Consider the following 26856-nt stretch of genomic DNA (forward strand, 5'->3'; position numbering starts at 1 on the left):
ATATATCATCCAATTTTTCAATTATTAAGTCAAACTCTTTAGTATTAGGAGGTCTATATATTACTATGTTCATCAATTTTTCAGATTCAAATTCTACCGCTATTAGTTTCACATTCTGAGTTACTATATTTCTCATATATTTTTCCTTGTTTTTTGTGCTTTCCCATATATTGCGGTTCCCCCTTGATTCCTATTTTTTCTATCTGATCTATAAGTTTGGAACCCTTTTATTGATCATCATTACCCAGTCTCTTGGGAATACCAGGTTTCACTTATATTCATTATATCTATTTTCTTTTCATTTTGGGTTAGTTCTTCTAAGTACTCTATTTTTCTTTTTGAGTTACTCGTAACTAAACCCTGCGCATTCATCACTATGATGGTTTGCGTGTTTCTCCTTCATTTTAATACTGATAGTAATAAGGATTTTCCCATGTCTCTTTCCTGTTCTGGTATGTTGTTCTTTTTTTCATTTCCAGAAATTCTGACATTAAAAAATCCAACTTTTCCATAATATTTTGATCTTCCTTCATCATAATTATTAATTTTGTGTCTGAATCTGCAATTTTCTCGCGTTTCTGCAATATCCTCTTGCATAATAAATACAGTTATTATCTCTTGAGTAGAATTTCGGAGCTGATGCTTTGAAATTTTTTGCTGACACCTCTGCATATCTCATTGGTGGTTTGCTTTCTCTTTTTACCTGATATTCTTGATTTCTCTCTTTATTTGTTTCTTTCTTATTTTGGATTTTATTACTTGGTTGGTTATTTTATTTGATTATGATTCATGGCTACAGGGTGCATATATTTGCATTTTTTGTCGAACTTACATCCTTTTCCTTCTTTTAGGTTTTTACATATTTTTGGATGCAGATCTCTGCAATCATCCCCATATCCATCTAAGTATGCACATTTACCATATATTTCATAGTTTTGACATATCTTAGGATGTTTGTAGTAACATCTTTCTCCAAATCTGCATTCCCTCTTTTCAAAGGTTGCAGATTTTGTCTTTCTGTCTATTTTTCCTCTCTCCCGTCATTGTATAGATCTGGGTAGAGCCTCTCGGGATTTGCTTTTCTGTTGTCATATCGTAATTTATTTCTTCGTAGGTATGCTGCTTTATTGCCTCATATGTAGTATCAATGAGTATCTCTGCATCCATACTTTTTATCTTGTTCTTTGTTTTCCTTATTTTTTGCTGTCATTTCATTTTTGTTTACTTTTCTTCCGTTTTCCTCTTCTTCTTTTTGCTTCTTCTTCTTCCTCTTCCTCTTCTTCTTCACCTCAACTATTTGTACATTCAATCTTGATTTATTAACATTGTCTATCCATGATAGACATGTTGAACAAAAAATTTCTTGTATCTTTTCTCAAATCTGTATTACCTCAGCACACTGTGGATGGGTCGGAATGTTGCATGCAGCACATTTTTCTGATTAGGTTTTGTGGGATTGACTATGCTATACCAACCTTACACAGTTTGCATGCTTTTGGCATTCTTTCCTAATGCATCAATTAGTATATCAGATTCACCTTATTCATTTTCTTTGTCGGAATATGTTGGTTTATGTATATTTTCTTTATGAGTCTCTTGACCACTTTGGATTTTATTTGGAACTTCTTCAATTATTTTACAAGATGTTTTCATTAGATTTGTTCCAGTTTGAAGGATTATATCCTTCTAATATATCTATGAATGCTTTTGTATCTTTTTGGTTAGGACTGTTGCTGATTTCATAGATGAGAAATGCCAGTTCCCTTCCTGCTACCTCATCGTATTGCGAATCTGCTAACCACGCCAAATTTACGCCACCTTTTCCGCAGTTGAACTTACTGCCATCTTGTTCTGATTTATAGTATTACACTTGATAAACTAACTTAGAAGATTGCTTTATCCACTATTTTCACACTAATCTTATCACCGATAGTTCACGAACACTTCTAGATATTTCTCAAATTCTAGTCGTATGTTAAACTTGTGATATCTGTTGATTATTGTGACTTCACGCGGGTACGTCTCACCAAGCAAGATGGCTACTACTACTCACAGCTAAGAGACGCCAAGATCAACCTGCAAGAGGTAAAATGCAGAAGAAACTTAAACGTTACCAGCCTTATCAGAAGAAGCAGCAACGTTTTACCCAGGCTGTTTCGGCTGTGCCAATTGTCCAATCAGCCCAGCCTTCTACCTCGAAGGCTCAAACTCAACCCATTTATGTGATTTCCCCTCAGCCCTCAGCCTTCCACCTCCTACGCTGTCTCCCCAGCCTTTAAACCAAGTGTTCGAGGGCCAAGCCTTCCAGCACTATGACCGGTTTGGCAGGGGAGGTAGGGCTAGGGGATCCTTTCGTCAGAGAGGATCAGGAAGGTCTCTCAACAGGAGAAAACACTTCTGTGGGGGCCGCGGAGGTCACTCGACCCAGCAGCAGTGAGAGCTCGAAGGTAGGAGGGAGGCTGTTTCTCTTCCGGCATCGGTGGGGATTCAGCAAATGGGCACAAAGCATTGTGTCAAAGGGCCTGGGTTGGAGTTGGATTGCAGATCCTCCTCATCCAGACCATTCCTTCAACTTCCATCAAAAGAAATGACGGAGTAGTGGAGGAGCTCCTCCAAGAAAGGCAATAGCGAGAGTCAACAGATTAAAATTTCAGGGTCGCTTGTTCAGCGTACCAAAGAAAGGCTCAATAAAAAGAAGGGTAATCTTAGACTTGTCCCGCTTAAACTTGGCCATTCGCTGCGACAAGTTCAAAATGCTGACTATCTTGCAGGTGCGGACCTTACTTCCCCATGGGGCCGTCACCACCTCTATCGATCTTACAGATGCATACTATCATATCCCTATTGCAAGACACTTTCGCCCTTACCTGGGCTTCAAACTGGGAGATCAAGCATTCTCCTTCAAGGTAGTTCCCTTCGGTCTGAATGTAGCACCCAGGGTATTCACGAAGTTGGCGGAAGTAGTCGTCCAACAACTGAGGTCTCAAGGGATAATGGTAGTAGCGTATCTCGACGATTGGTTGATTTGGGCTCCAACAGTCGAGGAATGTCGCAAAGGCACACTGAAAGTAATTCAATTCCTGGAGTATCTGGGGTTCCAGATAAACAGAACAAAGTCAAGACTCACTCCGGAGTCCAACTTTCAATGGCTAGGCATTCAATGGAATCTATCCTCCCATACTCTATCGATTCCATCAGCCAAGAGGAAAGAAATAGCGAAGTCAGTGAAACAATTTCTAAAGTACAAATATGCTTCAAGGAGAAACCAGGAAAGAATCCTGGGTTCCCTCCAATTTGCCTCAGTGACAAACATCTTGATGAAAGCCAAACTGAAAGACTTAACCAGGATCTGGCACTCACGAGCAAATGTCAGATCCAGGGACAAGTTATCATCAATTCCACAGATTCTACGGAATCGTCTGCACCCTTGGACAAAGTTGAAGAACCTGTCCATATCAGAACCCCTTCAGTTTCCTCCTCCGGGAATTACCATCCACACAGACGCTTCACTAAGCGGCTGGGGAGGATATTCTCAGTTCAAGAAAGTTCAGGAACATGGTCACTCAGTTCCGCCAGCTTCACATAAACGTATTGGAGCAATGGCAGTGTTCTTGACTCTGAAGAGGTTACATCCGCCCAAAGAACTCTCACATAAAGTTAGTTCTGGACAGCGCAGTGGTAGTCGATTGTATAAACATGGGAGGCTCCAAGTCAAGACATCTGAATCATGTCATGGTAGCCATCTTTTCCCTGGCGGACAAGTTCAGTTGGCACCTCTCCTCCACCCATATAGCCGGAGTGAGAAACGTCATAGCAGATGCTCTATCCCGTTCAGTTCCTTCTGGAGTCGGAATGGTCACTGGACAACAGTTTCGTTCCAATGGATTCTCCGTAGGGTTCCAGGCCTGCAAGTAGATCTGTTTGCATCTCAAGCGAACCACAACTTCCCTGTTATGTGGCTCTCAACCTGGACCCTCTGGCCTATGCCACGGACGCCCTGTCCATAGATTGGAACAACTGGGAGAAGATTTATGTCTTTCCTCCAGTGAATCTTCTCCTGAAAGTACTGAACAAACTCAGGACGTTCAAGGGTCAAGTAGCTCTAGTAGCTCCAGACTGGCCGAAGAGCAACTGGTACCCTTTGATTCTGGAACTGGGTCTTCGTCCTCTTCGAATTCCCAATCCCAGGCTCTCCCAGTCAGTACAAATGAAGACTGTGTTCGCTTCCTCAGGAATTCTCAAAACCCTAACTTATGGACTTCATGAAGTTTGCGGCTAAAAGAGATGCAAATATCGATCCACGAAATATTCTTTTCCTGGAATCAGATAAAAGAGATTCAACTGTAAGGCAGTATGATGCTGCAGTTAAAAAGTTGGCATCCTTCCTGAGAGAATCAGACATTAAAATCATGACAATCAATTCAGCTATATCCTTTTTCAGATCCTTATTTGAAAAAGGTTTAGCAGCTAGCACCATTACGACAAACAAGTCAGCCTTGAAGAAGATTTTTCAACTGGGTTTTAACATAGACTTGACAGATTCTTACTTTTCGTCTATTCCCAAGGCTTGTGCTAGACTTAGACCTTCAGTAAGGCCTACGTCAATGTCATGGTTCTTAAATGATGTTCTAAAGCTGGCTTCAGATACAGATAATACGACATGTTCATTTATAATGCTCTTAAGAAAAATGAAGTTTTTATTGTAAAACTAATATTGTAATACCTACCTGAACACCTGAATAAGCCCTGGTCACTTACCAGCCCGAACCATCATTTCTTAAAAATTTACCAAATCTTTGGTTAAAATAAACGATCAGTGTTGCCAATCTCCTGGCAAACACCCTTGTTACCTAGTTACCAGCCCACCGCTGGTAGCCCTGCCTCACGGGCCGGTCACACCTGCCCTCTCACGTCAATCATAACTCAATAACTCTGTATGAGAGGGGAGGAGGGTGGGAATCATTCAGGTGTTCAGGTAGGTATTACAATATTAGTTTTACAATAAAAACTTCATATTGCAATACACCCCCTGAACACCTGAATAAGCCCGATTAACAACATTAATTTGGAGGTGGGGAATCAAATCTACCCGGGCCCTCCATGTACCAGTTGACAGTCAATATAATTGAGTACGCGGGTCAGTCTCAAGTTCATTTGTCACTCGTCCAAACTAATCTCCCATGTGTGGCCTTCTAGGCCTCCCATATGTGGAGGGAAAAACTCCTTGCACCTCTACCCTAAGGTCAAAACTCATTGAGTGCGGGAGGGATACAAACCTGTTTCCTCTCAGCTGGCTATGTGCCTCACCTGAGTAGAGGAAAAACTGAAGACCTCCCATGTGGCTCTCGGCCTCTCATGTATGGAGGGAATCTGAAGACCTCCCATGTGGCTCTCGGCCTCTCATGTATGGAGGGAATCTGAAGACCTCCCATGTGGCTCTCGGCCTCTCATGTATGGAGGGAAACTGAAGACCTCCCATGTGGCCTTAGGCCTCTCATGTACGGAGGAGACAACCATGTCGTCGATCGTAGTGATGTCCTCTCTTGTAGTGTTGTACCTGCCTGTCTGTACTCTGCCTGGTTGGCACTTGGAAGAATAGCCTCAGATAGCCCCAGACATGTTCTTTCCTATCTGTCCTAATACTTAAAATCCTCTCGTGATATATCATATCATATCATGAATACGTTAAACATATTCCTAATATTCGCTCCCTACTTTAATACTAACTCAGGCAGCAAGATTGTTGGGTTTACAAATATAATTTAGGCCAAAGGCCGAGTATTGGGACCTATGAGGTCAGTCAGCGCTGAAGGGAAATTGACAAAGTTTGAAAAGGTGTGACAGGAAGAAAAACCTCTGTTGCACAATGAGTCCAGTGTTAGGAGAGCGTGGAAAATAGGATGAGAGAATATGAAATCAGAAAAGTAAGAGAGAGAGAGAGAGAGAGAGAGAGAGAGAGAGAGAGAGAGAAATACAATCGTCTAGGATAAAGAGAGAATATAAAATCAGGGAAGTGTGAGAGAGAGAAGAGAGAGAGAGAGAGAAATTACAATCGTCTAACATCTACACCTCCGTAAATTGCACCCTCTTCTAAGTTAAAAGGGTATTATCTTAATGATAATATACTCGTATAACTCCGTACAACTATGAACAACCGAACGAGAACTTGTTGCTAATGCGATCGACTCCTATAACAACATCACTTTATTGTATTGGTCAGCGTGTGACAGTAATCGAATCCGATAGCAACATCCGTTATTGTATTCATCCGCGTGCGACGGTAATTACTGTATTCATGTTAGAAATGCAGCTGAAGCTAATAAGGCAAAATTACGTGCATCAGCAACCTGGACAGAAGTCCCGAGCTTTTGTATGAATTCAAACGCAGCCGTGGTAAAAGAAACTAATAGCATGAAAGAGCTCATTACTGTTGTTTTCACACAGACAAAGGATTAATAAAGTATATAAAGTGTAAGGTTCGTAATACCAATGAAAACGAGTGAAAAACGAATGGAATCCTAAATTTAACGACATCTAACCCGAGGGAAAAACTAGCTTCCAATGAGACGTATCAGTCAAATTTTGGTCTTAAATTACATCGTAAGACAAACAGTATGACTTCGTTCCATACGTTAAGTATCCAGATATTCATTAATATGCTAACTAGGGACAAAATCTGGAGCCAGGAAAAAAAAAAAAAAAAAGACTAGCCGGCATCCTTGTCTGTCTAAGCCACACCTCCTTACAATAGTGCTGTTTGACGACAAGCTAGTGTTGTAATTTAATTGAAAAGTAATAAAATACTATTTAAAGGTAATTAAATTAACTTTATTAGGCCTAATATTAATTTCAGTTGTCATTGTAATTTGATAATACGACTGGTAATAATTTGTAACTGTAATTGACATAAGCGCAATGTAATTACTGACGGCAATAGTCTGTTAAACGTATGAAGACGTCATACATACGAATTCCTTATATCTGACATCTGATTATATGCCCCAAGATAGATACCTCATTGACTATGTTAAATGTCAACATAGTTGAACACACGTCTCCTTCAAGACGTTTGTACAAACTTGGCATAAGTGAGAGTGTTGTTACGTTGGTCATTTTAGGCAATCAGGAGAGAATGAGATGGATACGGCGACGCAAACCCGTATTCGTCATCCGCTGATTCCAGCGTCGTAATGACTGCGAGTTTCCAGTGTTTATCACTACGCTAATATGATGATACATATAATTACAATTATAATGCGTTTAGTCGGACAGAATCCGATCTTCATTCTGTTCGGATTACATTCATAATTAATTAATTCCTCAGATCGGATTTCTCGTTCGTTTTCCAATTAACACCTGTACTGTTAATTTCCGAAGTCAGAGTGCCTTGGAGCCTACAGCGTTAGCCAACATATAAAAAATAACGTTACCGATATGTTGTACAAGCGAATACTTTGTTTAGGGCTAGGCTACTGAATATGGCCATTACGATATATCATCGTGAACACTAGGCTAACCGTAGTTTAATTTACTGATTTCTCTCCATACTGAATATCGTAAGTCAACTATGCATTGGAACGGAGAATTAGTAGATTATTACAACAATTATCATATCGTTATAAGTAGAGGAAAGTAACCTAAAAGACGAAGGTAGCATAGACTCTGAAAGACCAAACCATGGGCCTAAAAGCTTCTGATGACAAGGAACCTCCGAAGCAGGAAAAAGCCTAAAGATGCTCTAAGGTGGGACACTGGGTGCCTCTATAAACTACTACGTTTTTAATAGAAACCCAGACCCGAAGAATCCTGCACTTCTCTTCCTAAACTAAAACACTATGTAGTCCTATTTATCCCTACCTCGTCTATATCCGTGACCTAAGTTTTTATTTTATCATCCTGAGAAACCTTACACATCAAGGGAAGGGGAATCTGCTGACCGACACTGGACCTTGCTCCGACGCCAGGGGGAGACGGTGGATCCTGCCCACTTGTGGGCTTGGCGGATACCCCAATACCCCACAGCACCGGTTAGGGCTGGTTTCTGGAAACAGGCAGGGGAGCTGGAAAAGAAACGATTAGATAATTTCAGTATCCCTATTGCTCGATCTATCCTCACTTAATCTTGACATAAAAACGGTTAAACAGATGTCATACTCGATGTTCAGCCTTACTCCTCAAGTCTCTTAAAGAGCACTGTCTCTAAGTCTTTTATCTTGATCTACGTTAGTCTTCTTCCTGGCTACATCTTACTTCTTAATACGGGAGACCTTAGCTATGTTTTGAGAATACCCTAACCATCTGGTCCGAAAAGACCACTCCTGACATTCCAACAAAATCTCGGTCTTTTGACATTATATTCGAAAAACAGGCCTACAATTTTACGCATAAGGAAGTGACTATCGTGTCATAGGGTACTCATCCATTTTTTCTTGCATTGTTGGCAAAGACGATACGTTGTTGAACTTCCGCTCGTCGTTTTCTGCGATGTCGTGGCCGAGAAGATGCAGTAGTCGTTGTCCGTAGCTTGCGTTGTTTCCTTCCTTTGCAAAGAATCAAATGTCTGCTGACAAGTATTAAGATCAATCCAACCGTAATCCAAGGGATGCGTAATTCGTTCACCATAATCAATCAAATCAAAGGGTGCCAAAATGAATGGACCGGGCAACGACCAAAAAGGTAGTTCGCTTTGTGGATTACATCTGTACTCACCGCAGGTCGGTGACCGTCCCGTGAGGCCAGGGCTACCAGCGGTTGGGCGGGTGGTTATAGCTAGGTAACAAGGTGGTTTTGCCAGGCGGTTGGCAACAACTGATCTTTTATTTTGTTTTAACCAAAGATTTGGTAAATTTTTAATAAATGATGGGGGGGGGAGTTCGGGCTGGTAAGTGACCAGGGCTTATTCAAGGTGTTCAGGGGGTGTATTGCCATTTACCCCAAAAAAAAAATTACACTATTTTTATTAAGCTTGGCTGCAGGAGCTAGATTTCAGAACTGTCGAGCTTTTATTTCCAGGAGAATTGCGAATCATATAGAATTTTCTTCCCTCAGGAGAAAGTTCTGCTTTCTCCGGATCGCAGCTTTTTAGCAAAAAAGAAATGAGGATCCTTTGTTGAGGTTGGGAAACCTTGGAAGGTTATACCCCTTCCTCAAGATCTTTTCTTTCTTTGTCCAAGTAACTGACCTTACGAGCCTTTTTCCCGGTCCAGGACATCCTCATCCTCTTCGGGTCCTCTCTTTAGAAAAGAAAAAAAGGTGGTACTTTATCAATTAAAGGTATAAGGCCACAGATCCTCTACTTTATTAAACAAGCCAACCCTGAATCCTTCCCCAAGGTTCATGATGTCAGGGCAGTAGCCACCTCAATTAACTACTTTCAACACATGAACTTTTGATGGATTTGAAAAAAGTTATACTGGATGGAAAGCCGCCGACAGTATTTAAACTCAACTACGTTAAAGTCCTTGAAATTCTCTGAAGTTTTCAGCAGTTGCGGGCGGGTAAAACATAGTTCCCCCTCCGACTTCTGACTTAATAATTGGAGTTTGAAAGGATCCGAGATCTCCTTTCTACCGTAATCTACAGCCAAACAGTTTTGTCTATACCTACCTTGTCATCCACGGTGCTAACCCTTGAGTCTTATGCTTGCTCTTGGTGATGGTTTAGGGTGTTGTCCCTTATTTTTTTGGCTAGGGTCACCCAAACAATTGATTGTATTATATTGATCTTTGTGATGTGGTACCCCCCTTATTTTTATGCTAGGGTGCCACACCTCCCATTGACAATGGTTTTATGGATTTGTTTTATTAAGATCCTATAAACTTTGTTTAACATTTTTTTGTGTAATGGATAAGTTTGTTCATTAATTTGCCTTTTCTATTACATTATTGATACTGTTTAATTATAATTGGCTTTAACTTTATTATTGCCTATGCATAATCATACACATGTTTGTTAAGTTCAAACCATATATCCCATGTAAGCCCATTGTTTATATATATGTTAACTTTAAGTTTAATTTAAGTTTGTTCCTTTTCCACCATTATATGAAAACAAGTTGTGGTATGTGTATATATTTTCTTGCAATTAATAATTTAATTTAATTATTGTTTTAAGTTTTATTGAGAACCCATTTCTTTATTTTCAATCTTGTGCTAAGTTCTCTGGTGTAACAATTTTGCGCCAGCGACCATGAACTGAGGCCCATAAAAAGGAGTTTTGACGTAGGAAGAATCCTTTTATTTCTGGGCGAGTTGGTTCGTCTGTCGCCCAGTCGAAATTCCCACCCTTCCCAACCTGGCCCAGCCTCAAGATTGGACTGCTAAACTTTAGGATGGCCACCAAGGAGGCGTGGCAGTCCCTAAGCGGGGTGGGTTGGAGTAGGTCGTAAGTTTGCTGCCCCCGGTCTGTGGGTCGGCTCTCCTCTTGTGGGGTTTTTTGTTGTGGGAGATTTCTATTGGCAAGAGGTTCGGGTGGTAGTGGTACTCACTCGCCCTAGTGTTCATACCGACGCCCTCTTGGAGGGTGAAGCAGAGTCAGTTTCTACTGGAACCTTTTTCTTTATTTTGTTTGTTGTATTCTCTGGTAATTTTGTTAGATTCATTTACCTTAGAAATAATTGGATTAAAGGATAATTTCGCTGGGCAACACGAACCAATCGCCCAGAAATAGATTTTTCCTACGTCAAAATCCTTTTTGTATTTTTCTGAACATACAAACCTGAAGGTCTTTACATAAATTGCCCACCTCAAGCCACCCCTCATTCTGCTCCCTGAGCCAGAAGGTTAAAGTGAAGCATAAGGATAGGGGTGGGCGGGACTCCCACTCTACCGTTGATAGTTAACCACCTTATTTTAAGTTAAACAGCTGTTTTCCCAGCTTGCGCTGCAGTTATATCCATATGTAAAGACCTTCGGGTTTGTATATTAGGAAAAATACATATTACTTTAAAAAATTGTAGTCATTCCACCTTTGCAGCAGTGAAAACCAAAAGGCTATATACTGTATTCATTTTTATTCATGTAGATTTTGGTAGGGCTGGAGTTAAATGTGAATATATTGCCAAGTAGCAAGCCATGCATATGCAGATGCACTAATCGAGGAGATGCTGTAATATGAAATTTTCAAAGGTATGCAAACCAAAACCTTATATCATATCTTTCATCGCAGCCACCCCTCTTTGTTCATCAGGCCAAAACAAGAAGTGCTTGGTGATGGCATATGAGTGAGGGGAATTCCTTGATCACTCTTCGTAACCACCAGTTAACCCATTTCCAACATGCACTGAAAGATACTCCTTCATAAAAAGCTCTGGTTCATATAGCTCTGAAAAAAAATGTCATATTTGAAGAAATGCAGCAACACTGTCATCAGTGTTGCTGGTCATAATAGCTACTCATGTATTGTATCCACAATAACAATCAGTGAAACTAATTTGAAAACTTTCATCTTCAAATTACTACTCAATTCACCCTTACTATTTTTCCTTCTTATTATCTACCGCATCTGTGGATAATATGGTGTTATGTATAGCTGGATCAATATAATTAAGCATTTGCTGTGTACTGTACCCTTCCTGCTATCACCCCACAAAACTCTTATGCTGGTCTCTTGCATTTTCTATTCTTGGCTTTTGATTTGTTAATAAGATATATTCATAAGTAATTTGTATTGTAATGTCAAGCTAAGAAGGTTTACAGATGCGAGGCAGTGGGCGTCAATATTAACTGTTAATCTACTGTTGCATTGTTACCTCAAGAATGTTTTGATGCTGTCTGAACAATGTTTGGTAGGATTGTTTTCATGTTTGGATAGAACTATCAAATGCACGCTTTGTTAATCGGCCTGAGACCTTCATGGGAACCTGAATTAAATTTGATCTATTATTTTGCTGCTTCAGTTCTGGCATTATGTTTCCTAACTCTGTGTTTCATTCTCTGATTTCAGATTCTCCTTCAGAAGAACCTTCCTTCTTCGTCAGTTTTGATTAGCTTCAGGATTTTGGAAATGCATGTTGTTTAATGGTACTACATGGAACAATACCAATAGCAACTCTTAAAGTGTTTGAGACAACAGTGAATTTTTGTATGTGTATTTAACAAATTTAAAGAAGTAAAAGTTGTTTTGAATATTAGATTCATACATCAGCAGTGAAATCTGGTTGTATTCCTTCAAGATATTGAACTTTATTTTTAACAGATTTATTGAGTAATTATTTGTAAACAATTCTGTGATAAGAGTTGTGAATTGAACACATTGTCATTACAGAACGGGACAGGACATAAGGCTAAAATGGATCCAGGACATTCTTTAGAATTTCCTTTGAAAAGGGAAACTGAAGGTGTATTATTACTTCCTTCCATAAATCAAGAAAACAGCAACTTGGCTGCCTTTAGTAGAACCAATGATGAAGACTTTTTGTCTCTGGATCCATTGATGGACATCAAAATAGAGCCAGAGGAATTCTGTGAGTCTAATGAAGATGATGAATGTTCATATGAAATTAATTCAACAGTGAACGAAAAACATCCACAAGCTTGCAAAAAGGAAGTAAAACAAGAAAGAAGGAATAGTCACAACGGAGAGAAGCTTTTCAGATCCACAGTCAGTCCCTGCCAGAACTTCATGTTGACTGACTCTGAATTGTGTTGCGTGATTATTGCTGTGGCAGCAAGTCGTAAGAAAGGGAAGAAAAAAGGCTCACAGAAGGGTAGAAAATGGGCGAAACAGTGGTTTATTGATAGGGAGAAGTTCACCCACGAAAAATTACTCAATGAACTGAGAGTAATTGAACCAAATGATTTCCGCAACTTTGTACGAGTGAACGGAGAATTATTTGATGAACTCCTTGCTTTGGTTGCTCCTGAAATCGAAAAAAGGAACACTATCATGCGCGATGCAATTCCTGTAAGCCAACGGTTGTCCATAACTCTACAATATCTTGCTACCGGGAATAGTTTTGAAGATCTAAAGTTTTTAACTGCTGTGTCACCTCAGTCAATAGGTCACATTGTTATGGAAACGTGCACTGCTCTTATCAACTGCCTCAAGGAATACATTAAGGTAAGTTCTTTTTCCATTTCAAATCCTTTTTCCATTTCAAATCCTTTATGGCATACATTGGCTAGAACAAGACTTGACATTGTACATAAGGTATACCTACATGAATTTGGAAAGTAACTGCCTTATTTCAAATCCTTTTATTTATACATTCAAAATATTGGCATACATTGGCTAGAACTAAACTTGACATTGTACATAAGGTATACATACATGAATTTGGAAAGTAACTGCCTTACTGAAAAGTAGTGTAATATCCACCTGTGTCTTGCGAGGAGGCACCTGCTGATTCATACTGACGGAATGAAGGGTAAGGGAGGGGCTGAACACTATATGGTGTGGACACACGTGAGACATGGATCCTTTTTTCTAAGCTCGACTGCCCAAGCTGCAGCAAGTATGTCGCTGTCCTCTTGTGGTTGTTGAAGGCGTTTGGAGGCCAATTTCACTAATTCCTCAGTGGGATCTGGAGCTTTACGTTTCCTGTTCTTTTGACGAGATTCATCATCCGCCTGAGAAAAAGAATAAAACTAAATTAAGTTTAAGTATAAGGTTGGGCATTTAATAGATGTCCTTTAATAGATGTCCCTAACCTAACCTAACCTATCCTAACCTAACCTAACCTAACCAGACTGAATATCACAACTTTTTTAAAGTTTCGATTCCTTCAGTAATAGATAGGAAGAAAGTAACTTCAGAAGCGAATAACTAAAAAACTATTTATTTCTCCCAAAAATTAATGTTATATACGGATTCTACGGACAAAAATACATACAAAATCTATATTAAAATTTTTTTTTCCGCTGGACGCCAAATAGAAAAGACCCGATAATATACCATGAATGATTTCCTGCACAAAAAAATCAACTTTTACATTCGTAGTTTATTAATCTATTAGTGATTGCATTGATTATGAGGAGAAACAGTGAAGAAATAAGGGATCTATATACCGAACGGTACCTCTATAACGGGCCTTGGGAGTGGTCCGTTATAAAGGTGTTTTACTGTACTATATATGAATTTTGCATCCAAACTATTTCATGGATCATCGCCAAAATGTACTAGGTTCTTCTTGGATGCCAAATACATATTATTTTCCCAGTAATCCCACTAACAGAAAGACAAACTGACACACAAACCGAGGGTAAAACATGACCTTTCGTTTTCAACTCGAATGTATCCGTGCAGCATGACCATATTAGCAAGTTTTCAAACAATTATCTTTGCTTTTCAAATTGTTTAGGATAAAAAACAATTATTTTCATCATAAATTCCGTTGACAACTGCCAATTTTCTGTCGCTCTTATGAAGTTGTTTTTCTTTGTTGCAGGTACCAACTACATCCCAAGAATGGAAACAAATTGCACAAGATTTCTACGATCAGTGGAATTACCCCAATTGCCTGGGTTCAATCAATGGCAAGCATGTCGCAATCAAGAAACCTGACAATTCTGGATCACTTTACTTCAATTATAAAAAATTTTTCAGCATTGTGATGATGGCAGTGTCAAACGCAAACTATGAGTTCATGATGGTTGATGTAGGAGTCAATGGGAGAGTATCGGACGGTGGTGTAATCAGTTACACGAAATTCGGGCAGGCGCTTGCTGGTAATACATTGGGAATTCCGGAACCAACACAACTGCCGAATAGTCAGAAAATATTGCCATTTGTTTTTCTGGGAGATGATGCCTTCGGACTAACTGAAAATGTTATGAAACCTTACCCCCAATCAGCATTAAATGTGAAGAGAAGAATTTTCAATTACCGATTGAGTCGTGCTCGTCGTGTGATCGAAAATACCTTTGGGATCTTGTTCAGCCGATTTGGTGTGTTACAGAAGCCAATAGCACTCTCTCCTGAAAAAGCTCGAATAGTTGCCTTGGCATGTTGTTATTTGCATAACTTTTTACGCAAGCGCCATTCACGAGCTTATGTCACAACGCAACTCGTGGACTGTGAGGATTTGCAGGCAGGTGTCATCACGAAAGGATCATGGAGGGATGTTGTAAATGAGATAACACCACTTCCGCCAAACACTACCTCCAGAAACGCAACAAATAATGCTAAAGCAGTCAGAGAGACCTATTCTGATTTCTTCAACAATGAAGGCCAGGTTTCATGGCAATGGAAAAATGTCGGCGCAGTTGGCTCGGCCAATAACTGAATCGAGAAGAGTATCCTCAATAATAATAAAAAATGAATAACAGTAAAATAAATAGTTAAATCATAAGGTATCTCGAAAACTAAGCATTTTTCCGAGAAATGGTATTCATGAAAAACGTCTTAAAATGGGTTATTTTACCTATAGAGAGTGTCAAATATAAAAAATCCCTAACCTAACCTAATTAAGGGGGCCAGCCGGCTAATGCCCTTTTTTAAGGACAGGACTTTGATATTCATACCACTTAATAAGGTGACTTGGGACATCTCCAAACCGCATATGATTTTCGCCTCTGACCTTCGGTTTTGTGACGCCAGGGCGATTTATCCCGAAAATAACCATTTTTCAAATTCTATCTCCTCCCTTGATATTTAATATTAAGACCTGGGATTACTACCATATATAGACCTGATATAGACCTCCAATCGAATGGAGAGTTTTTTTTCTAAAAGTCATTTTTTTGCTAGATATGAATTTTTCAATATGGTAAAAAAAATAAACCCTATAAATCAGGAGAAAAAATTTATAAAAAAAATACGAAACAAAAATTGGAAAAAAGGGCTCTATTTGATTGTTCTATAATGTCTTTCTGAGTTATATACCAAATTCCAATGTTATAGCTTTAAAACTAAGTGAGAAGATAGATTTTGAAGGTCAATAAGTATAGTTTTGAGATACGGGTGTGAGGACCAGAGATTAAGACAGGTAGCTGGGTACTGATAATTTATTTACAGACAAACTGGGTTGACATAGACAAGTGCGGACGGGTATGTAGTGCAGTCTCGCACCGCAAACAGAAATGACTCCGAGACGGTAAATTTGTGTTTTCTTACAGACATTCATGTAGATATAATAAAGCGTACAAATAATGGAATTGCATGTGTTATACATCGGCGAAAAGGCCGCGGAACACTCTATCGGATGGAAGTAAGGACAACGCGACTTGATGATTGGTTACAATGAAAATAGGGAAAAAGTGTTGTCCTTACAAATACTCCCCCCCAAGACAATGATTATGGAGTAATTATTGGATGACAATCTTGGAGGCAGGGGGCGACCCCGTGTCGTTGTGGCACTTGATGTGGGGCGTCCTCGAGTATAGTCCTTCGGTTTTGCTGATCGACAGGATGCCTCCCCTGGCGGTAGCCTGGGGGGTTCTACTGTATGCCGGGCGACCAAGACTGCGAGAGAGAGCTGCATTGTGTGTGGAGGGGATGGGCCGTGGGAATCCCCAGGTGCGGCAGCGGCGTCCCGCGGGCAGAGCGGAACCACAGGTGAGCAGCGGCGTCAGCAGGTCGAGGAAAACCCACAGGTAGCGGCGTCAGCAGGCAGGGGAGGCCCACAGGCGTGGCAGCGGTGTCGGTAGGCCGAGGAGGACTGCAGGCGGCGGCGTCAGAAGGGTGAGCAGGTTCACAGGTGTAGCATCGACGTCAGGAAGGCCGAGCGAGCCCCAGGAATAATGGCAGCGTCAAGGGTTTGAAGAGGCCCACAGACAGTGACGTCAGGGGGCCGAGCAGGCCCACGTGTGCGGCCGCGACGTTGGGTGGGTAAAGCAGGTCCCTTGGTGTAGCAACGGCGTCGGCAGGCAGGGGAGGCCCACAGGCAGCGACGTCGGGTGGGTAAAGCACGTCCCTGGCTTATAGCAGCAGTGTCGGCAGGCAGGGGAAGCCCACAGGCAGCGACGTCGGGTGGGTAAAGCACGTCCCTGGCTTATAGCAGCAGTGTCGGCAGGCAGGGGAAGCCCCCAGGCAGCGACGTCGGGTGGGTAAAGCATATTCCTGGGTGTAGCAGCGGCGCCGGCAGGCATCGTCTGGGGACTCGCAGGTGCGGCAATGGTGCCGGGGGAAAACCGAGGAGGCCCGCAGTTGCGGCGGGTCGAGAAGATATCTGGCGTCCCCCGGGTGAGACAAAGGAGGCCGCGATGTCGGATGGATGTTTCTGAACCGCCGCCTGAATTTTGTGTTGGGTGACCAGCACCCAGCTACCCGTCCTCGAAATAAACGCCAAAACACGCTGGGAAGCAGTGCGTGATTAGTCCGTTAATGGCGTTGGTCGTCCTCGCAGTGGAGTTTTCAGAGACCTAAACTGTGGCGCCGTATTGAGTCCGTTAAAGGTTCTCTGAAGGTGAGCGGCCGTATTTAGTCCGTTAAAGGCTGGGCCTAAACCGCTTGTGTCACCAACTCCGGGAGGTCACCAGTTGTGAGGACCAGAGATTAAGACAGGTAGCTGGGTACTGATAATTTATTTACAGACAAACTGGGTTGACATAGACAAGTGCGGACGGATATGTAGTGCAGTCTCGCACCGCAAACAGAAATGACTCCGAGACGGTAAATTTGTGTTTTCTTACAGACATTCATTTAGATATAATAAAGCGTACAAATAATGGAATTGCATGTGTTATACATCGGCGAAAAGGCCGCGGAACGCTCTATCGGATGGAAGTAAGGACAACGCGACTTGATGATTGGTTACAATGAAAATAGGGAAAAAGTGTTGTCCTTACACGGGCGTTCAAAGTTTTCCTTCGTATTTCTATAAAGACAATGTTAATAAATAATGATTATTATGAATGTATATTTCTTTTTTGTGTATTAATAAACCAAAACTATTTTATTTATCATAATTTAATCATAAATGATGATCCCTTTGCTCATATATCGCAGCCTGGGGCACTGCTTGAGGCAAGATGGGGCACTCCTTCCTATGCAATTCTCTCTCTCCCCTTCACTAACTCGGCTTATTACAGCGAATTTTCTTCTTCTGTATGTTAGCGAGATGTTTTCCTTGTATTTTCCTCTTTGGCATGATGAAATTCTTGCCCGAAACAAAGATAAACAAACGTAAAATGGAAGAGAATGTCAAGAGGTGAAACTCGAAGGCGTACTCTTTTTTTACAAAGACAATTTAATAAATCATGATTATTATGAATTTCATATTCCATTTTGGGTTTTAAAAAACCAAAACTTTGTTATTTATCATAAATGAAGATCTCTTTGCTCAAAGATCGCAGCCTTAGTGCACAGTGTGACGTGTGCTGTCAAGCAAGACGGGGGCGTTACTAAGCAACCCTCCCCTCTCTTTTCACTAACTACGCATATATTATGATATTCTGTAATAATACTTGAGCGATTTTTCTTCATCTGTATGTTAGCGAGATGTTTTCCTTGTCTTTTCCTCATTGGCATGATGAAATTCTTGCCGAAACATACATAAACATACGTAAAAGCAGGCGTATGTCAGAGGTGAAATGGAACGTATAGACTACTCGAAGTCTGTGATTGCACTAAATCAGGACTGGACTTGGTAGCTGAGCCTGGTCTCCTTCTCGACTTGGGGAATGTCTACAGATGCCATTTCTCCCAATTTCTTTGACAATAATTATCAAAATTTACGATAATAGAGGAAATATTGCATTTTCTTGTACGGATCAATGTTTTAGGCTTATTGAGTTACGTTAACTAATTACCCTGTAACTACGAAAGTAAGAGGAATTTTGACGAAATATTTCGTATACGTATTCTCAATTGCCATATGAAGCTCCATGAATTTTTTCATGACTTTGCATTTTTCGCCCTATACCTCCATATATAGGGGTTCCAGCCGGCCCCCTTAAACCTAACCTAACCAAAACTGACCAAACCTGGCCTAACCTAATTTCTGGGATTGACCTGTGTCACCCAGTGAAATGTACCTTATAGCACTCATTTCAAGGTATAAATAATTGCTAAATATACCAGAGAAAAAAGCCATATGGAATGCCAGAGTTACTACCTCTGGATCGATCACCTTCACAGGTGTCGGTATAATGACAGGGGCGAGTGGATGCCACTACCACAGACTTCCAGCCAATTAGGTCTCTTCTCTCTCAAAACCCCTCGCCAGAGAGGGGCCGTTACGGCCCCCCTCCGCTTGTCCCTGCTTCTTCTGCCAAGATCTACATTTCCTTCAAAGCGCTCGTTGACACGTCATGTTTTTGTTGTGAATTTGATTTTTCGGTGAATTTTGGATTTATGTCTTCTCAACTTCAAGAAGCATCTTCATCTAAGTTGAGTATTATTTTGCTGACTTTAAACGCGTTTGGGCAACGGTGCATTTTATGTGGTGTTTTTTATTGTAATGTTACTCGGGAGCCGAGCGTATCGTCTCTCGGGGCGGCCATTTAAATGCATTGTTGTTCGCGTATTTAGTCTCCTCAACTTTTTTATTACGATAAATCATTATCCCTTTTGATCATTACAGTATACGTTACCTTTATCGAGGAATTTTACCATTTCGCTCCTGATAGGTGCCGATAGGTTGTTTTAATAAAAAATTTTACCAATTTTGATTATAACCTATTAGAGGGTTTCCCTCTCTCTCTCTTTTTCAAGGCCTTCAGGAGTGATGTGGTTCCCTCACAAAAATACAATAAATTTTCATTCTACTACATGCACGAATATTGTGTTGAAGCAACCTAGGCTAGCCTAGTGTTATGCATTTTACTTGAGAAGTGATAATTCTCTTTATTTTGCAGTGCTCATGCATTTTATGTAGATGATTTTATTGTTATTTAGTTTATGTTACAATATTATTGCTAATATATTGATGAGGTTGGGAGTCCTACACGAATATTATCTATCCTTGGCTGCTTATTACCGTTCCTAGCCTACCTGACCAGATCTAGGTTAGATTTTGGAAGTTAGGCTGGGCGGTTAAGAGTTTTTTTCTCTCTACCTTAGTTGGTTTTGGTTCTGGCGATCCTGACCAGACTATTAAATTAGTTTTGGAAGGTGATCCTTTACTAGAGAATTCTCTCTTGTCACAGAATCTTTCCTGACCAAGTTGATATATTCGATTTTGGAGGGTTAGCTTAGGTTCTAAGTTTCCTCTTTCGCGACGTTCCAGTAGGCGCCGTCCTAAGCCACCCGACCAGATCAGTATATCTGATTTTGGAGGGTTAGGCTAGGTTAGTAGATGGATTATTTTATTCGTCGGTACTTCCAATAATTCCTGTTTCAATATTTTGGTTTAGTATAGCCTCGGCTAATACCTCCTTTAGGGTGTCAGTTGGCCTGCCGTCTTCTGCCCCCTTTAGTTGTAGGTTTTTCCACGGCTTCTCGGAAGGTGATAATCACCTGACCGGTCGCTGTTGCCAGGCGATTACTAATTACCCTTCCCCCTCCGTGCTCTTCCTTCCGGCCTGGACTTGTTCCGGTGGTGTTTCGTTAGCTCGCTGTTCTAGTAACCCTTACGGGGAACGGCAGCTGGAGCATTGAGTACCATCCCGGGGGGATTAGTCGGAGGAGGTTAAGGAGTTGTAGTTTATGTAATTCTGTTAGTACCCTCTTTTTGTAATTTTACTAGTTACCCTTTCCCCTCCGTGCTCTTCCCTTCTAGCTGATTTGTTTCCGGTGGTGTTTCGTTAGCTCGCTGTTCTAGTAACCCTTCCGGGGAACGACAGCTGGAGCGTCGAGCACTATTCCTGGGGATTAGTCGGAGGAGGTCAAGGAATAGAGATTATGTAATCTCTGTGGGTACTTCTCCAGCTCTGTGTTCCCGGTCAAAGTGTGATCTATCATCACTCTCGCCGGAAGTTATTAGTACTGCTGTGTCTGCCGCTCTGTTTTCCATTACTCTCTATTTTTTTGCTACCGCCCCCATTCCGGTGGGGGTAGAACCAGGTTTAGAATACTTTTCCAATTAACTTGGAATAGCTACTCTTTTCTGGTTCGTTCAGATTCAGACCAGGTTTACCTGGCTCCTTGTTCTGTTCGTATTAAGCCAGTTCCGTCGGTATTAGCGATCACGATAATGAAATTATGGATTCCTCATGGAGAAGATGGGCAGCCTTTAGTCTGAAGGCACACAGCAATCCTTTGTTGTACCGGATGCATCTCAGCTCCGGCCATTTGAGGACAACAACCCATGGCGGTTGGCTCTGCATGCTCCTTTCTCTGAGGGCATGCTGACAATTGAAGGATGTGGTACCCGTCCGGTGGAAGATTATGAATTCTTCCTGGCGGATCTCCAATTTCCCTTCCCAGGCTACGCTCGTTTAGCCGAAGAAGCCTTTGTAAGGGTAGACAAAGTCCCCAAAGAGACGGTGATCTATCCTAGGGACCAGGCACAGTCGGCATGGGTTCGCACTCTTTCAGAATGGGAGTGCATCAACACGAAGTTGACGCCAAATAATGGTTGTTATACCATGTTCGTGGTAGGTGATAACATCCCAACCCCTTGTACTTCCAAGATTGCAGAATTAACTCTGCAGGCTGGAATAGAGGAAAAACCAATGCCTCAACTTAGAGAGACAGAGCCTACCTCTCTGCTCTTTCCCGGAGATCTGGAGTGCTGGGTAGGCGCTCCAGAAACTTTCACAGTGGGCAGACTCGACCCAGAGTGTTCTTCCACACAGTTTAGTGAAAGGCTTCCCAGAATTCCAGATGCCTTGGTAAAGGCAGAATTCGAAGCTAAAAGCAGACTGAGTAGGTCAATCAATTCCATTACCACGGCGGAATTGACGGCTTCGGTCTACTCTGAGGAACCTTTATTCCGGGTCCTAACAAAGTCGCTGCTGCAGACTTTCCAAGGTGACCTGTATGATTTTGTGGTTGCTAGGCGGAATTGCAGGAAGCATGTCCTGGCCTACGCTTCCATCAGGCATGAGCCTAATAAACTCATTAAGGCTTCAATCTGGGGACCAAAACTCTTCCCTGAGGACGTAGTTAATGGCGTCATCAGTGAGGCAGCTAGGGCGAATCAGAACCTTCGTGTCCGCTGGAGCCTTCCCTTCAAGAGGAAGTTTGAAGCCTCCGGACCACAACCCAAAAATAGGAAGAGGGTCAGGAAGTATAAGCCCTTCCAGACCTCTCAGTCACAGACAGTGGTACAAGCAGTCCCTGTCTCCCAGCTTGGTCAACCTTCAACGTCTAAGGCACGACCACAACAACAATTTGTCCTAGTACAAAGTCAGCCAACTCAACAGCCCTCGAGTTCGGCTACATTTGTAACCTCCCCTGCTTTCAACGCTTCGTTTTAAACGCAGGGAGCCTTTCAGCTCCCTTTCAAACCTATAATAGGCAAGGAAGAGGCAGTAGAGCAAGAGTAGCCTACCGGCACAGAGCTGGTTCCAGAGCTACCTCTAGGGGCAGAGGTTTCAGAGGAGGCAGAGGAAGTAAGACCTCAATCAACCAATGATCCAGTCCAGGTAGGTGGGAGACAGTACCTCTTCCGGGACCATTGGACCTTCAGTCCATGGGCCCAAAGTATAGTATCAAAAGGTCGGGGGTGGAGATGGATAAAAGGGCCTCCTCCACCAGTCAGATTCCACCAAATCCCAACGACAGACCTAAATTATGCCAAAGACCTCCAGAAGAAGGCAATAAAGAAGGTCAGACACCTGAAGTTTCAAGGACGTTTGTTCACCGTGCCAATGAAGGACACGGACAAACGAAGAGTGTGGGGCCGTCACCACCTCTATCGATCTTACAGAAGCTTATTATCACGTCCCGATAGCGAGAAACTTCAGAGTAATGCCATTCGGAGTAATGCCATTCAGAGTAATGCCATTCGGGCTCAATATAGCTCCCAGAATATTCACCAAACTGGGAGAGACAATAGTTCAGGAACTATGAGCTCAGGGGGTTACGCTGGTAGCTTATCTAGACGACTGGCTTATTTGGGCACCCAACGACAAGGAATGTCGCAGGGCAACAGCCAAAGTAATAAAATTCCTAGAGTATCTGGGGTTCCAGGTAAACAAGGAAAAGTCCCGTCTCATTCCAGCGTCTCGCTTTCAATGGTTAGGAATCCAGTGGGATCTAACCGCACACAAACTATCTCTTCCGCCAACCAAGTGCAAAGAGATAGCGAAAGCTACGAGGCAATTTCTAAAAAACAGACGGGCGTCACGCCGTACCCAAGAAAGAGTATTAGGTTCACTTCAGTTTGCTTCACTAACAGATCTCTTGTTGAAAACAAGACTGAAGGATATCAATCGGGTATGGCGGAAAAGAGCCAACAGCAGACTCAGAGACAAGATCTTCTTGATTCCGCTGATACTGAGGAAAAGACTACGTCCATGGACGACAATCAAGAGTCTTTCCAAGTCGGTCCCACTCCAATTTCCCCCACCATCTCTAGTAGTCCACACGGATGCCTCTGAGTGGATGGGGGGTCTATTCTCAGCACAAGAAGGTTCAAGGAACATGGTCGACGGTATTCCGCCAGCTTCATATCAACATCCTGGAAGCAATGGCCATTTTCCTGACCCTAAAAAGACTAGCTCCGACTAGGAATATTCATATCAGACTAGTCTTGGAGAGTGCAGTGATAGTTCACTGCCTAAACAGAGGAGGCTCCAAGTCAAGCCACATAAATCATGGGATGATAGCGATCTTCTCGCTGGCAATGAAACATCATTGGCACCTGTCAGCTACTCACCTGGCAGGCATACGAAATGTCATTGCAGATTCTCTATCCAGGACAACTCCACTGGAATCGGAATGGTCCCTGGACGCAAAATCATTCAATTGGATTTGCCTACAGATTTCGGACCTTCAGGTGGACCTGTTCGCCACGGAATCCAACCACAAACTTCCTTGTTATGTGGCTCCCAATTTGGATCCTCTAGCTCACGCCACAGATGCAATGTCCATAGACTGGAACAATTGGCAGAAGATTTATCTGTTTCCACCAATAAACTTTTTGATGAAAGTTCTACACAAACTCAGATCTTTCAAAGGGCAGATAGCGTTGGTAGCACCCAACTGGCCGAAGAGCAATTGGTTTCCTCTTCTACTAGAGTTGAAACTCTGACCCAGAAGGATTCCCAACCCAAAGCTGACTCAGGTGGTACAAACTCAGACTGTGTCAGCTTCCTTAAGAGTTCCGAATGCCCTAACTTTATGGACTTCATGAAGTTTGTGGCACAGAAAGATGCTGATATTGACCCGCTTAACACATTATTTGTGGAATCAGACATAAGAGAATCGACACTCCGGCAGTATTATTCAGCAGTGAGGAAATTAGCCATCTCTCTAAAAGAATCAGATGCTCAGACAATGACTACGAATCATGCAATTTCATTTTTTAGAACTCTGTTCGAAAAAGGTCTAGCCGCTAGTACTATTACTACGACTAAATCTGCCTTGAAAAAGATATTTCAGTCTGGCTTTAATATTGATTTAACAGATTCGTACTTCTCATCTATACCTAGAGCATGTGCTCGGCTGAGACCAGTAAATCGACCTCATACGGTCTCCTGGTTTTTAAATGAAGTACTCAAGTTAGCCTCAGATACTGATAATGAATCGTGCTCTTATATACCCCTTCTAAGGAAAACATTATTTTTACTGAGCCTGGCCTCAGGTGCTAGAATATCAGAGCTGTCGGCTCTCTCTAGAGAACCAAATCATATTGATTTCCTCCCGTCAGGAAAAGTTCTGCTTTCTCAGGACCTGAAATTCTTGGCAAAGAATGAAGACCCTCAGAACAGATGGTCTTCATGGAAGATTGTCCCTCTTCCACAAGACCCATCATTATGTCCAGTTATTACACTAAAGTCTTATCTTGACAGGACTTCAGGTCCTCTTTTTATTAGAGAGAAAGGTGGAACCATTTCCCTAAAAGGCATCGGACAACAAATTCTTTATTTTATTAAACAAGCTAATCCGGATTCAGTTCCTCAGGTACATGATATCCGAGCAGTAGCTACCTCAATTAACTATTTTCATCATATGAACTTTGATGATCTCAAAAAGTATACGGGTTGGAAATCCTCGACAGTATTTAAACGCCACTATCTAAAGTCTCTAGAGACCCTTAAATATTCTGCAGTGGCTGCAGGAAATGTTGTCTTACCTGATACAGCCTAATTATGTAGTTTGTGAAGTTGGATATTATTAATTAGCATTCTTTTCACTATTATTACCTTTTGGTACTCCCTCTCACCTACCTGCCTCGCTTGTGTTCCCTCCCTTCTTGCCTTTTTATCGGACTGGATTGCTTATCGGCCCACTCCTGTACTTGTACATAGTCCATTATTCATATAACTGTATATTCATTAACTATGTTGAATTTCCTGGTGATGGTATGAACTTGGCCATATATGTTTTTTACACCATTACTCCTGTTTTGGTTATTGTTAATCTTAGATCATTAAAATTTGATGATAAGGAAAAGTTTTATTTTTCCTTGTATAATTATAAAATGTTTTAGTCTTATTCTAGATCTCCCAAGCTTGTATGGCTGATTCTCTGTTACTATTTCACTGGGCGACTCAGGCCAATCCCAGAAAAGGGATTTTGACAAAGGAAAAATCTATTTCTGGGTGAAGGCCTGTGTCGCCCAGTGAACCCATCCCTCTCTTTCCTTTCACCACCCTTTAGCTGGCCCAAGCTTGGGTGCGTATTCAGGAATGTAGATCTTGGCAGAAGAAGCAGGGACAAGCGGAGGGGGGCCGTTGTAACGGCCCCTCTCTGGTGAGGGATTTTGAGAGAGGAGAGACCTAATTGGCTGGAGGTCTGTGGTAGTGGCATCCACTCGCCCCTGTTATTATACCGACACCTGTGAAGGTGATCGATCCAGAGGTAGTAACTCTGGCATTCCATATGGGTTTTTCCTCTGGTATATTTAGCAATTATTTATACCTTGAAATGATTGCTATAAGGTACATTTCACTGGGCGACACAGGCCTTCACCCAGAAATAAATTTTTCCTTTGTCAAAATCCCTTTTTAAGACTTTTTTCATGAATATAATTTTTTGTTAAAATGCTTCGTTTTCGAGATATAATGTGTGGCTCATCCAATGTTCAAAGGATTAAAAACCATCTTTCTGCAGCACAGGGACAATTTTTTTTGGTTTCTACATATATTTTAGGGTGTGTAGAATGTAATTATATACATTTCATTATGAGGCCCTGTTCTGCATTATTACCAATAATAAGTTGATATTATGTAAGAGTAAGATAAACTTGTACAGAAACTTAATAAAATAGGCCACTTACCGCGCCGGTTTCATTTGCATCGCAACGATCCTCATTGTCATGAACATCCTGAGATATGTCCATCGTGCTGATTGAAGCGGTAGGTGTTTCCTGAGTTACAAGAAACTTCATTTCGTCAAAATACCAAAGCGTAGGTTCCACATCCTCTGCACCGGCACCACTTTTCTTTGCATCACGAATCCTTTTTAATTCTTTCCGGAAGTTTGTTCGCAAAGAATTAATTTTTTTTTACTGCTTCTTGTTTCTCAGCATCCGGGTATTTTTCGTGGTACTTTTCTATCAGCACATCGTACTGCTCCCCCTTTTTGGCACGATTAGTATAATCTTTGCATTTCACATCCCACAGGGTGGGAAGACCACGATACACCTCAATAAATTCAACAATGAATTCTTTTTCGGCTTTCTTTCTTGTCACCCATGAAACACGCATGGTTGAGGAGCAGAGACAAACACCATTCACAACCCGACCGCAGGAGAGAAAACTGACAGAATATTGCGCCAATTATAGGCCAACAGACGACACAATATTATCTCATTTTGCGCCATATCTTTTCAAGTTTTGAAAATCACACAATATATTGCACAACCTTTCAATATGTCCCACACACGATCAATTATATTGCGCAAACCAAAATATTGCGCAATAA

At 41.6% G+C, this 26856-nt stretch overlaps 1 protein-coding gene across 1 annotated transcript; it reads left to right on the top strand.

Annotated features, from left to right (window-relative positions):
- The first annotated feature begins 11975 nt into the window (after positions 1-11975).
- LOC135204847 (uncharacterized) lies at positions 11976-18433 on the top strand. The gene is made up of 2 exons (XM_064235056.1): positions 11976-13059; positions 14387-18433. Exons 1-2 carry the CDS (start codon positions 12289-12291, stop codon positions 15221-15223), a joined length of 1608 nt encoding a protein of 535 aa, XP_064091126.1. The 5' UTR covers positions 11976-12288; the 3' UTR covers positions 15224-18433.
- Positions 18434-26856: the final 8423 nt, after the last annotated feature.

This window comes from Macrobrachium nipponense, chromosome 47 (assembly GCF_015104395.2).
Source record: "Macrobrachium nipponense isolate FS-2020 chromosome 47, ASM1510439v2, whole genome shotgun sequence".
Classification (NCBI taxonomy): Eukaryota; Metazoa; Arthropoda; class Malacostraca; order Decapoda; family Palaemonidae; genus Macrobrachium; species Macrobrachium nipponense.